Source organism: Pholcus phalangioides, unplaced genomic scaffold, assembly GCF_987345545.1.
Source record: "Pholcus phalangioides strain wild (caught in Gottingen) unplaced genomic scaffold, Ppha-v1.0 ptg000042l_1, whole genome shotgun sequence".
NCBI lineage: Eukaryota > Metazoa > Arthropoda > Arachnida > Araneae > Pholcidae > Pholcus > Pholcus phalangioides.
The window spans coordinates 24,806,938-24,822,001 of NW_028301628.1; the positions used below are offsets into that span (position 1 = coordinate 24,806,938).

General features: G+C 38.4%; 1 protein-coding gene across 4 annotated transcripts in view; it reads left to right on the forward strand.

Moving 5' to 3' along the window:
• Positions 1-7,844, forward strand: part of LOC149064684 (cell division cycle and apoptosis regulator protein 1-like) — a 41,083-nt gene extending 33,239 nt beyond the window's left edge. For all 4 annotated transcript variants that reach the window (XM_089254977.1, XM_089254975.1, XM_089254976.1 and 1 more), the window contains 2 exons: positions 4,279-4,503; positions 7,292-7,844. In XM_089254977.1, coding sequence (XP_089111103.1) covers positions 4,279-4,503; positions 7,292-7,740 — 674 coding nt within the window. In that variant the 3' untranslated portion in view covers positions 7,741-7,844. The remainder of the gene's footprint in view (positions 1-4,278; positions 4,504-7,291) is intronic.
• Positions 7,845-15,064: the final 7,220 nt, after the last annotated feature.

Here is a 15,064-nt window from a genome sequence, read left to right on the forward strand (position 1 = left end):
CACTTCGTAATTATATCTGCACCTTGAGTTGTATGCAGAACTGTAGAAAGAAGATTATTTGTGGTAAAATGAATGAATTTGGATAATGAAAATTCTGGGAAATCAGGATGGTGCCTCAATTTTTTTCTCCAAATTTTTCAAACCCCCGAAGAAAATGTATGCAAAAGTGTCCTGATCTGTGAAAAATAAAACTTATAGCTACGTAACAAAAACCCCATAGTTTTTTTTTAAAATTGAACCCAAACATTCAAGAGCTAAAGTCGCATGCTTCTCTTTTTCTTGAATTCCTTACAAAGAATATCCCTTGCTTCATTAAATTAAATTCTGAAATATTTTTAAAGAAGCAATAATAATTTAAAAATGATCTGGTTAAGAGGAGATAATAGTCATTCTGAGGATTCATCACTCTGGAGGTGTTTTCCTCTTGTCCAAATTAGCGATTAAAACTACAGAATAACTTGAATTATCATTAAATACAAATGTCAATAACATTATTATGTATTAATATTACTTTATACAAGACAATCGTTCATGTATAGGAACATACCTACAGAATACCTTCATCTGGCTGATGATTTAAACAGCCAATTTTCGGGGTCAGTCTTATATTATGAGCATCTTGAAAAATCAAGCTAGGGCTTATATTTTCTGGTTAGGTCTTATTTTCAGAGGAAAACTATACTTTTTATTCTGTTCACTTGAAGGTGTTCGTTATCATTGTTCAATTCAAGAATCCCACAAAGTTATTTTCTTTTCCTTATGAGATAATGTTATTTTTGTCTCTTGATATTTCAGTTATGAAAGTCTGATGTACCTGTATAAAACTTGCGAAAATCAGCTTTTTTATGAAACATAGATAACACAACATATTGAAACTGTTCATTTTTTCCACGGACGTCGATGTTGAATGTAGTCTTTTCACGTCGTTGGATCACTTGAAACGGTCAGTCATATGTAGCTTGGAGAGGCTTCCGCACTCCATCTTGCCGAATGGATACGTGTGAGCAGTCCTTTAGATGAGGGTAGATGAAAATACTTTGTGGTCCATGACAAGATGTTGGTCGCAATTATAATTTGGAAAAATGTTCTTTGATAGTCTCAACAAGTTCTTTTGATGATGTTTCTGTCGGAGTGGGATAGAATTTTTCTCCAGGAAGTGTGAGACTAGTGCCGTATACCAATTCCGCAGTGGTAGCTTTCAGATCTTTTTTGAAGACGCTACGGAAACTGAGTAATATGGTGGGCAAGACAGTACACCTGTGCTCTGTGTTATATGCCTTGATGGCAGCTTTGAGTGGTCTGTGTAGCTCCTCTACAAAGCCATTTGCTTGCGGGTGATATGATGAGGACCGTATTCATTGAGTTCCTAGTACTCTTGCCAGTGCTAGGAAGAGGGAGCTCTCAAATTGACTGCCTTGATCTGTTGCAATCTTGGATGACACCCCGAAGCGAGATATCATTGAGTAGAATGTGCGAGCTACAGTCTTGGCTCTGATATCTGGAATCGGGTCTGCCTCCGGCCAGCGTGTGAACCTGTCGATCATAGTTAGACAATAGGCATTGCCACCAGAAAGAGGACCAATGATATCAAGATGGATGTGATCAAATCGCTCAGTTTGGTCAAGAAATAAACCTAATGGGGTTTTTGTATGTCGTGCTATTTTGGATTTTTGACAAGGTATACATTGTCTGCACCAGTTATTACAATCTTTATTTAATGAAGACCAAATAAAGCAAGTCTGAATCAATTTAGTTGCTTTAATTCCTGGATGGGAAATATGAATGGTTTCTGAAATATTTCTGGCATATATGGTCTAGCTGCGTCAGTGTAGAGATCACAAAATAGTGAAGTATTTGAGTCTGGCAAAGTCACTTTATTGAGCTGTAATCCTAGGGGATTTTGTAAAAGATCAGTTAAAGTTTGGTCACGTTCTTGTGCTTTTGAAATTTTGTTATAGTCAATAGGATTGGGGAAATTGATGCAATTTGGGAAAGTGCATCTGCGGACATGTTTTTGCTACCCCTGATATAGTGTACGTCAGTAGTGAATTGGGCAGTAAAATCTAATTGCCTGCATTGACGAGGAGAAGCCTTGTCTAATTTTTGTCTGAAGGCATATGTCAGTGGTCTATGGTCCGTGAATAAAGGAAAGTCCCTAGCTTCTAACATATGCCAAAACTGCTTTATAGAAGTATATACAGCCAGCAACTCATGGTCGTACGCGCTGTAGTTGCATTCTGTGGCAGATAATTTCCTACAAAATAATGCAAGAGGCTGAAGCTCATTGTCAACCACCTGAAACAATGCACTGCCAGTGGCAAAAGCGGATGCATCTATTTGAAGTATGAGTTTGGCATCATGTTTCAGATGTGCTAAAAGGGTTGCGTTGGACAGTAGTGTTTTGGAATTTTGAAATTTCTTATTTGCTATGTCAGTCCAAGCAATTTCTCTGTTGTCTTTTTTTTTCTCAATCCTTTCAAATAATTATTCAGTGTAGTTTGTGTATGTGCTGCGTGCAGCATCGCCGATGCCATTAAGATCAGGGTAGGACCTTTTTGTAATCAGTCTATTTTGTTTCGTCAGGATAACAAATATTTTGGTCCCCACTGCGACAATCAGCTTTTTATGTATCATAGACAACACAACATATTGAATCAGCATTCTGCTCCAGTCTGTAGAGTCACAAACATCGACTCGTGCCATCTCTGCACTTGGCGACTGTTGGCCAGTCTTTGGTGAGCCACCGCAAACTTATGAAAAGTAATGCAAACATGTAAATATTTTTTGAATGAAAATTCAGTTTACGTACATTGATTTACTTCTTCACAGAGGCTTCAATTTATTTATACAATGATTTATGTGTGTGTGAAAAATTATTGTGTATTTTAAAAAAGGAATAATTTCTGTGGATATGTTTATCACATATATTTGTTAAATTAAGGTTCATGGTTACATTTTCTGCTTGCGGTTTCTTGTAACATATTTTAATATGTGAATCTCGTACCTAAATGCTTATATAAAAAAAGGCTATGCAGCAATTTTTGGAATACATAAACCAATCTCAAAATAAAATTTTAACCTGAAAGCAACACATTTTCTTTGAAAACAAACAATTTCCCCAAAAAACTCAGGTTTTTAAGGGTAAAAAACCCAGCCTGGGGAGGGGGGGAATGGGAGCAAATTTTACAACCCTGCTAAAATGGGTTTTTGCCAAACTTTTTTTCATGAACTCGACATTTTTGATTCTGTAAGCCCTTAGCTGCCAACAAAATCTTACACGATCTGCTGCTTAATGACACCCTTTTTTGATCTCAAAGAGTAACGACGTATATATATATATATGCCTGTGGCAATTAACACACAGACTCCCTGGGGCTTATATATATATATATATAGTTAAGGGGGTTAATACCTCAAAAATCTAAACACCATACACAGTCAGCTGTTGGCGGTGGGATATGTAAGTAGGAAAGTAGTAAGGGCAGAGAATATGCAGTAAAGCTCGGTTTGAGAAGAAAAAGCTTGACTGTCTCTTTTTTTTCACAAACTTTGCATTGTTAAATCTTAAGGAGTTGATACTGTCTGATTACATCAAGTTGCTATCAGCTGTCTTTTGAGAAAGAGCATAAACCATCCAAAGCAGGGCCATAACTAGGATTTTTTGCCGCTCGGGGCAAACACTATATTGCCGCCCCACAGCTTTAGAATTATATAATTTTGTAACAGTGTTCTTTGTTCCCACCTAAAACTGCTGCCTGTGGCAGTTGCCCCCCCCCCCCCCCGCCCCCCCCATAGTTACAGCCCTGATCCAAAGATGGTCTCACTGGGTGGTCAGTGATCATGTTTGTTTGTCTTTTCCACCCTCTGCTTGATTATTTGTTCTTTGGGTTATATTTGGGTTAGGTATGAGATTTGCATTGTTATGATCAGCTGCTAATATGTAATATTGCCTTTTAAGTAGCATATATTGTACTATATTCTCAAATCGGTTTTGGAAGTCTAGATCATAGTTTTCAACATGTTTTGTTCCATTGCCCTTCAAAAATTTTTTTAATCCCTCCCCACCCCCAACTTAAGAGCCAACCTATGGGATCCTATAATAAACTTCAAGTTTTTACCATCCCCGTGGACCCTTCCATCACCTCCCAGGGGCAATATTGTGCACTTTATGAAATTTAATATTTTGGTGGTGATTTTTTCTTGTGAAACCATTTTGAGTGAATTTTCAATGAAAAAAATTTGAAGTGCTAAGTTTTTTTTTGATTTGGCCTTCCCAAGGTAACCGCAAATACATGCCTGTCTTTGATGGACTTCAGAAAAATAATACTGTATTGCCAGATGGTAGAGAAGATGACAATGAAAAAGAACAGGTTACCCGGTCTACAATGGTAACTCATAAAGGAGCACTAATAGATGTAGGCAAGCTTCTGGAGCAGTTGGAAAGGAGTGAGAAGGCTAGAACTGACATGGAACAAAAGCTGAAGAACTTGGAGAATGAACTGGGTACGATTCTTTTCATACTTAACTTATACCTTTGAATATTTAGACTTACAAGATAAATTGCTATGAGGGTTCATATCATGAATCTTGTATCTCAAACGTTTTTTTGTACAAAATAATGGTAATCCAATTAACAAGTATAACCCTCAAATATTGATACTGTACATAGGAAATGAGATTGGAATTCCAAACATGGTGTCTGGAGGTCAAATGTCCCTAATTTCAAACAGTGATTAAAAATTTGTAATGTTATGTAGGGAGGTGATAAAAAAAATTTAGCTGCCCAATTCTGACAATTTGATGGTAAATTTTCTGAAACTCATTAATGTACAATGCCACTGTTACGACCAAACAGAGAAAAATATTGTCATAGGAGAAAAAGACCTTAATTTTTCTGTAGAGCAATTTGTCATCGACAGTGAACCATAGGCAGAGATAGACTTCGAAGTCTGGGAGGTGCACGATTATTATTGCTGGGGGCACAATGATGTCAATTCATCTATACATATATGCATTAGATCAGTCAATTTCACCTTTGATGCTGGGGGGGGGGGGGGGGCGTATTTCCTCCCATGCAGTGAACCTGATTTCTTCTGCAGGATTATTTTTTTCAGATGAGGCACATTCCATTTTTCCAACAAGATGAGCACAATTGCTAAATTTGAGACTCGGAAAATACGCTGGCAATTTTTTAAGTGAACAGAAAAAGTCAATATCCATGTATGGTGTGCACTCCCAAATCATATGGTCATTAGGCTTTTTTAAAAAGTTTTTGGGGAGACATCTATGACATCAATGGTTCACTGAATATGCTGCAACTTTTTGCGATACTTCAACATCTACAGCCCAATATTATCTTCCAGCAAGATGGGGTTCCTTCTTGCTCTTTCTTTCTTTCTTTCGAATCGAGCACAACTCCTGTCTATCGTCATGGACAATTTACTACCAAATGAGTTGTGTCGGAAGTGTGAATGTGTGTACCTAAAGGTCTGAGTGCATATATAGTGTTGTGTCTGATTTTTTAGTATTGTCATCTATATTTCAGAAGTGAAGTGAGTGAAGTTTAATTATTGAATATTTGTACCATTGGTAGGTCTGTTGCTCTATGTGGCAAGACTTTAAGTGGGAGATTGGCTTGCATTCATGCCTTGAAGCTGGGAACAACAGAAAACCAACTTAAGCTGACTACTCGCGACACGAGTCTGTCAATATGACCACAGCAGCTCACTCCTACTCTGTGGCATAGATGGTCGATCATTTTCAGACACACCAAACCAATAGAATAGATGTTGTAGACCAATAGCCCGAAGAACCAAAAGAGCCTGATTTCAAGTGTAGAATCATTTTGAAATCGGATGATTCTCAATCACTCTGTATACAAAAATCAAGGACCATACACCTCACTTCCATCTTGCATAAGGGACATTTAAGTATATCAAAAAAAAAACAAAAAAAATATGATATTGAAAAAAAATTGAATATTTTTAGAAGTCAATATCTTCTAATTAAAATCGAAACAATAGTTCAGAAAATGTCTATTGGCAAAAAATCGGAATGTCCTGGGAAACTAGGACACATGGTCAGTCTGTGTAGTTTGACAATAAATTTTTTTGGTCAAAAGAGGGTCACACTTCAAAAAGTTTGCTCCCTACTGACCTAGATTACCAGATAATTACTCCACTAGATTTCTTCTTATGAGGATATGTCGAAGACTGCATTTACAGCAGAAAAATCCATGATCTGCCAGATCTTTGAGTCAGAATACAAAACATTATCGCTACTGTGTTTCGGAATGCTGCAGAAGACATGACTGAAACTTGACTACCAATTAGATTTCATCTGGGCAACAGAAGGAGCATATGTAGAAGGGAAATAAATTTTTCATTTAAACTTTATGTGTTACTTTCCATTGAAATAATTTTCTCATCCTTTTCCAATTTCTTGTAATATTTATGAACTGCTCAAAAGATTTTCTAATCGGACACCCTGTATATTCTGTATATTGAGACACTCTTGTTCAATCATAAGGCAAAAGCTGTAACTTACTGTTTGGGAGTCACAGCTCTTTAAGTGAAAATATCCAATATAATTGTATTATCAAAATATCTTGGTGCAGCCCAGATCAATCTCATGGCACACCATTTGGATGTCACAGGTCAATAGACATTGTTCACCGACACAAACCCTTGCTATGAAAGCACAACCTTGCTATGAAAATTGGGTCTTGAAAGCTTTGAAATCCTCTACAGGTTGTGTACTTTGCAGCAATTTAGACCATTGCCATTGTTCATTTTTCTAGCAGCCAAATTTCTAATTTTGCTGTTGTATGGACTGATATGAAAACTAAAGATGGACTTGATAGATGCAAATTTAGCATAACTCCAAGTCCTGCTACATCTTCTGTATAATTTTTTGGTTTTAGTACAGCCATTGCAACCACAAATAAAAACTATTTTTTATAAGAACTTTCTGGATTACTAACTGGGTGGCAGTCATGTTAAAGCTGTTAATGTTCATAGTTTAAAAGCATAATAACTATAGTAAATTAATAAAACATCCATTTAAGATTTAATTTGAAAAAGCAAAAGGCTATACAAAAAGTAGCTGCAAAATTTTGTCAGGTATACAAAAGTATAGAGCATAAAGTGTTTAATCATGAATTTTCTGTATCAAAATTTTTTTTCTGCATAAAATTTCCCTTCCTTAATGGGATTGAAAGTCCCTCTGAATTTTTAGAACAAGAAAGAACTATATGAACCTGTATATTTATTTATATATATATATTTTTTAGATTGTGTTAATGAGGCTGCCACTGATAAAGAGAAGAACTTGCAAAAGCTCACAACTGATCTCCAACACAGCCAACAGCAAGTACACAACTTGGATGAGGAGTTGAAGAAATCACATTACGAAAATGAGAAATACCATAGGGCCCTTTCCATTTCCCGTGACCAACTCCAGGCTACCATCACAGTAGTGGATAATGTTCTCAGGATCAGACAGCCTTGGCAAAGAGCTGGCGAGAATTGTTGGATGAAAATAGACTCGGAAATGAGCAATTCAAGGGACTTTCGGCCATTGTTAGGATATGATTCCCTGAGTAGCTTGGATAGAAGTTCATCAAAATCTACAAAGGAAACATCTAGACCAAATTCAGAGAGTGATGGAGACCAACCTAAGTCGGGTAGCAGTTCTGAAGATTGTAAGTGCAATCGTGAAACAAAACATGAAAAAAATTGAAGGTGTTTTCCCCCTCTCTTTTGTAAATAAATGCTTCAAATAACGCTTTTTGTAAATGCGTATTACAATATTTATAAGAATAAACTATATAAGTTTCTTGTGAATTTGATGCAGAGTCTTTTATGCAAATTTCATTTGTGCAATATCTTAAAATTCAGATTCATTCATGACATTTAGGCGTTTGAATTCTATGAATACAACAATCTAACTCAAACCAATGGAACAACCAGTTGTTTTCCTGTGTAAACACGGTTCAATATTATTTGATCAAGCTTTGTTTGCAATAGGTCAAATGTTTGGTTTCTATGAATTGGGAAAGTGCATCTAAGTAGAATTTTAATGAGAATCCAAATACAGTTAGACCTTGTCTATCACTTTTAATGCCACTCTGCTCATAATGTCAGTTTTTAAAGGTTCTGCTAGCATTTATTAGCTAACGATTTATTGTGTCACCGTGCTTATGGAGTCATTTTCATTGTCTCAAAGGGTGATGCTATAGCGAGGCCTGACTTGATGTTTGAAAGGAGAGAATCATTTCAAATAATGTTTCTTGCCAGCTTTTCAGTGTGAAATCGTACACCATGTAAATTATAGTTTTATGACACTATAAGAGACTAATATATGTTCTCTATGGGAACATATGCATAAAGCATATGTTCCCATAGATCCCGGGTGCTTTCGGTAAATGATAATATTTTGGGCTGTGATTTTGAAAAAGTGTAAATGGGTTGGTTGACATTGATGTTTACAGCCAGGTAAAAGGCTCTCAGAATATTACTTTGCCCGGGGGGAGGGGGCGGCATGATGCTGTTGCAGACCTGCCAACTCTCCCGATTTGTTAAAATTTCTCCGGATTTTGGCAGAAAATTAGATTTTACGCGAGCTTTCACGTTGTCGTGGCGTCAATGATTACCGTCGTCGTTAGGGAAAACACCCATAGAGGACAGCCGTAGTCATTTCCATCGAGCAGCAGTAAAAAAAAGTCTGTGACCGCATTTAAGCAACTGGCAAAGACGCGACTTCGTTTTCGTAGCGTTTATCGGCAATCATTTATCAGGGGTATGACCTTGGTTGCCGAAATTCCTGTATAATCGTTATTGTATTCCATTAACAGCCGTGCGGTAAACACGTTTTTTCGTCCGCAGCTTTGTAATTTGAATTTTTTTAAATCGTTTCTTCCTATTAAACATCTTCGGAAAGAAAATATAAAACTTTAAGCTATATACAGCTATAAGCTTTTAAGAATTCATATACCCAAGATTATCAATCACTGATGGCATCCACGACAGGAAACACTTATACTTTATGAACATTCTCTAAAGTGATTTCTCTATTCTGCATGGAAAGACTGACATGGAATTATATTCTTCTCAAGGCAATGCAGAACCTGCCTTTGGGGGGGGGGGGGAGAATTTAACTTTTTCTTAATTTATTAAAAAAAATTTGTTTTTCGAATTTTTTTTTATGAACTTTTTTTTTTGATCGAGTCTATGAGTGTCGGGGGGGGGGGATACCCCCCTCGGGAGAATCTCCGGATTTCTGGATTTCAAAAGTTGGCGTGTCTGCTGTTGAGACAATCCTGGGTAACACTAATCTCAGTTCGCAGCATTAGCTAACTATAGTATTCTCAAGATGGATGTTTTAGATTCCTGTCAGAGTTGTTTTCGACTACTCTTTATATTGGTATAATTATGAAGGGGGGGAATACGCGGGATCGTAGCTAAATTAACATCTGCCCTGTTTGGTGGCAACCTGGATTCTTGATTCTGCAAATTTCGATCGTGATAGGCAGGGTCGTCTTAAGAGTATGATTGGGGGGGGGGGGGAAAGCAGCGCAAAATGATTTTTCTGAGGCTCCCTACCTGGCTAGAAATGCCTTCCTATCAATTCGAATATTTCTCACAATTTTAAACCGAATCTTATTTTCATGAGGTCCTTTTGCACTCGAGGCCCCCACACATTGGGCCGTGCCCGGGTGGGCCCATGCGTTAAGACGGTGATGGGACGTCTCGAGAAAAAAAATCTATCCGGGAACTATGACCTATCTTTAGCGCCCCCTTCTACTCTTTTCGGTCAGCAAAGCCATAGTTTTTCGCCCTTTCAACTTCGATATTCCCCACCCCCCAGAGCAGCACTCAAGAGCCCCTCCTGGTGATGTCAGAACGTGCAGATATGCATCGAGAGACGGGGAAGGAAGACGATAGGGGAAGAGGGGGGGGTTTCGGGTTTGCTGACTTTTGATGTGGGGAGGGGTTGAATGATGCTTACGTCGTCAACCACCCTTTATATACACTCATTGCCATAAAAATTTGCGCACCCAGAAGAAGTCGTCAAAATGAAACGAAATTTTACACATGTAAGTACTACGTTGATATAAGTAAGTGATTAGAAAATCCAAGAAAAAGGATCATTTATTGCACAAAAAAAGTACAGATGAACAGAAGTTTTAGTACTCTGTTGGACCCCCTCTAGCGCGAATGCACGATGCGATACGAGCGGGCATTGAGGCATACAAGTTCCGTATGATGTCCTGAGACATCTCGTTCCACAGTTTCTGTAAATGCGCCTCTAGTTCGACCAACCTCGTAGGGTGTCCAACTTGCCGTCCCAAATGATCCCAGATATGCTCGATTGTGGTAATGTGGCGGAGGCAGTCTTGTGACATCCTTGCTGTGTGTGGCTTAGCATTGTCTTCTTGAAAAATGGCTCCTGGGAGCCCTGCCACGAGTGGCAACATATGTGGCTGAAGGATGTTATGGACGTACCGCTGGGCTGTCATTGTGCCATGGATCAATATTAGGGGTGACAGTGTATCGTAAGCAATGGCACCCCATACCATGACACCAGCTGTGGGAGCGGTGTGTCGCTGTAAAGCGAAGGCAGGATTGAAGCGTTCACCACGGGGCCTCCACACACGAACACGATTGTCATCACTGCTCAAGTTGAATCTCAATTCGTCGATGAAGACGACCTGGTTCCATTCCGTTGCAGTCCAATCCCGTCGTGCTCGACACCACTCCAAACGGAGGCGTTGGTGGGTGGGTGTCATCAGCAGCACACGTAATGGGTGCCGCGAAACCAGATGTCCTTCAGCCAGGCGCCTTGCGATGGTTCGGGAAGACACAGGGGCCCGTAGTGAAGCTGCTGCCTGTGTCTGGATAGCGGCCAATGAGGCAGTTGGCTCTACGCGTGCGTTTCGGATGATGTGACGGTCTTCTCGACGACTGGTCTGTCGAGGGCGTCCTGAACCTGGTCGCCGTGTAAATGACGTCTCTTCTGTCCACTGGTCCCAACACCTCCTCACAGTAAAATCAGAACGGCCTAGTTGACGAGCTGACCACCCAGCTTCCATCATCCCGATGATTCTTCCCCTATCGAACTCTGACAACTGCTCATATGGTCTTCGACGGCGGCGTAACGGCATGTCTACCTCAGCATTTCCTTTGCAAACGATTAAATACACTCCAGCAAGCTCTGCTTACCTGTTTTATACTCCAAGGAGAACGAAGTTCAACGCCCTCTAGTGGCATTACGCAATGCGCAATCACGCTGCATTTCTAATCATTTGCATATCTGCCCGACATGTACCTTCAGGCCAACTTTCGTTTCGATCCCACAATTATTTCTTGGTGCGCAAATTTTTATGGCAATGAGTGTAAATATGAAATATTCTTGATGACATCTTACTCGGTGTGCCAAAAAAAACCTTTCCCTATAGTTAGTGGGCACCTGAACTAACATTCTCCCTATTGAGAGTCCTTTAGTCCTCTATAGATCCACTTTAGTGACCCCTATATGCTCCGCGGATCCTTTAAGTGACCTGGAAATGTGTTGCGGGCCGCTCAAATGTTCTAGGAATGTACCGCGCGTCACTCAAGTGATCCTTAATTTTGCCGTGAATCACACGTAAGTAATTTGGGAATGTGCCGCGGGTAATTTAAGTGACGTAGAATTGCACTGCGGGCCGCTTAAGTTCTCTAAAACTATGCCACATGTAACTTAACGGATCTCTAAATGTGCCACGAACCGCTTTTGTGTTCTGGAAAGGTGCCGCGTGTCACAAGTGATCTGTAAATATGTCGCGGGTCACTTAAGTGATCTGTGAATGTGCCACGGGCCGCTTAAATGCTCTGGAATTGTGCCACGGGTCATTTAAGCGTATGCCCCTGATCCCAATATGCGTTAGGTTAGGAGGTAAGGGGCAGAGCTGACGAAATTGGGGGGGAGGGGTCTCAAAAATCGCTAAAATTCTGCTGACGTAATACATGAACATCCCCATACCAATACCTCCTAGATAGACGTAGTATCTAGGAGGTATTGAGTCCATACTGATTAACAGGTTTTCGTTTCGGAACGCGCGGAAAGTAATTAAGGAAATCTAAAAATTGGGACAAAAGGAAGAAATTTCGAAAACGTATGAGGACGCTGTGACATTTAGAAAACCGTCTGGCAACCCTACGTGTCTATTTTTGCACTGGAACCTCTGCTGCCATGTACAAAAAAAAAAAAAAAAAAAAAAAAAAAATGCACATTCTTAACCCTTAAGTGGTTTCAAAATTTTCCTGTCACATGAAATAGAAGCGTTTTAAGATCCCGAGATATTTCTGGGTGACCGAAATAAAGATCAAGTTTGACGAAATATCGCGGGATTGACGCTGTAAGGGTTAGTGGTTATCTGGCTATAAAATATTCAATTGTCTTTGGATTTCAAATACAGTTATACACTACTACTAAACCAGATACGCACCTCGTTCTTATTCCTCTGCGGAACCTCTAACGAATTGGTACGTGTTGGAATGTGTGTTTATGTATAGTGAACCTTCCATGAAGTTTGTTTCTGTGTAGTGCTGCCATCAATTTTTTATATAGACTGAGTTTTTTCCCCTCAACTCAGAGCGTGAATGAATAATTATAGCGTTGTAGGCCTGTTGCTCTCTGCGGCGAGACTTTTTAACGGGGAGATCAGCTCGCATTTTCGCCTTGGGAACCGTAGAAAACCAACTTCAGCCGATCACCACTGCGGCGACGGTGTGGTTTGAACCCGGAACCTCGCGATGCGAGTCCCTCACTATGACCACTCGACCACCACCACTGCCATAATTAGGCAGGTGCACCCACACAGGTCCCACTTGGGAGGAGGGGGGGGGGTAGAAGGGGGCCTCAATGCAAATTCTGGCTCAGGGCACAGCAATGACTAGTTACGGCGCTGGTCATACACCTCAGTAATTCGTTCAAGACTGATGACGTAAGTCGAGTTCCAATGCCCACCTTTTTCAGGAAGAGAAGGTATGGGGTAAATTAGCAGATATTTTCGTTTAAGTGTCCTTTTTTTATGCGGCTTTTTCTCTGCGTTCAATTAAGGAAAAATCATTTTTGGTCGAGGTGGATGACGTAAACCAAGTCAGGACCACCCTTAATATAGAAGGGTCTCTCAGCCCCAATTTCTTTTCTTTTGGGGAGAGGGGGGAATCGAAAAAGTTCAGAATATAATTATGTAAGAGAAATAATTCCAGAATTGATGAAAATTTAGAATAAATGAAAGAAATACGTTTAGAATTGATGGAAATCGATAATTGTGATGAAAGTTCAGAATTGATGGAAATTCAAAATTTGTTAAAAAAAACAAAACAACTCCATCTATATATGGTAGAAATTCAGAATTTGTGAAAGCAATGGTTCCAGAACTATTTCTTTCTAGATGAATGCTGAAAATTCCAAAATTTATGAAAGAAATTGTTACCGTAAATGCGGGACCCAGTGCGACTCGCACACTCCTAAGGGCTGCTCTGAATCAAGGGGATGTAAGTCGGGGTATTACTGTGTTCACTTTATACTCGAAAATTCTTTTTTTTTCGAACCTTACACCTTCAATGTTCAAGACACCCCATTCACAGTCAAATTTATATCTCGCAGCCGTAGATGTTTTCCAAATATAATATGAGACGTAAGTAATTAAAGTGGACGGAGATTATCTTTTAGAAAATAGCCTTTTCATCGAAACCCAGAAAAATTGCCTACATTTGTTCTGGAGAGATGGCGTCATCCTCAACTCAATCTTTCCGAAAATGAATCATCCTAGATCCCGATCGTCATCACCGAGCGTTTGGGGTTTTTCCCTCAACTCGATAGTTCTGGGGATGTGTAGGCGGAATTTTTATTGGATCCCGGGTCGTTTCGTGATGGCTATTTTATCTCAATTTTCCTCTCACGGATTCTAAATGAAAATTATATGTTTCTGAAAAATTAGAAATTCAGTTTGAACGAAATTTTGCACCATAGAACAGGAGTCTTGAACGTTTCAGACATTGCAGGCCAAATCAAAAAATATCCATGTTTCTCGCGGGTCATATTTATATTGCAGTATTTAAAATTCTAAGATGTCCAGGACCACAAAGGCTTAGCGTGATACACAGTGGTGTCTTGGTGAATGAGCCAATGGGTCCGAGTTAAACTCGAGACTAATTATTGAAGATTTAAATTAATTCCCAAATAATCGTTTACTAAAAATTCGAATTTTCAATAATATTCGAATAGTTTCTTACATTAAGTACGAATCTTCTATGGTACGGATTTTTATTATTAATTCTGAAATTATGCCTTCCATTAAATATGAATTTTCATCAACTCCCAAATTAGCTGTCCTATTAAGTATAAATTTTCGTAAATTCTGAAAAATTTGATTACTTTTCTTATTTATATCACTTCTGAAATAACTTTTACAATTTGACGTAAATCGCACACAGAAATTAATGAAAAGTTTAGATTAAGGAAGAAACTATTCCAGAATAAATGAAATTCGAATTTGAGATGAAAATAAAATAACGAAATAATTTCTCAGAACTAATTAAAACTTAGAACCAACAGAAGAAATAATTTTGAACCAATCAGACCATGGAACGAACAATTTTACGATGACGAAAAATGACGAGAGAAATTATCCTGAATTAATGAGAGAAATAATGAAAAGTTAATGAACATTCGGAAGTGATGAATATCCGAGATTGAGAAGAGGGATAATTTTAAAATTTTGTGAAAGATAATTTTAGAATTAATTAGTGAACATTCAGAATTTATGAACGGAATAATTTCAGAATCTTTGAATATATAATTTAGAATTTATGAATAAAATAATTTAGAATTTATGAATAAAATAATTTAGAATTTATGAATAAAATAATTTAGAATTTATGAATAAAATAATTTAGAATTTATGAATAAAATAATTTAGAATTTATGAATAAAATAATTTAGAATTTATGAATAAAATAATTTAGAATTTATGAATAAAATAATTTAGAATTTATGAATAAAATAATTTAGAATT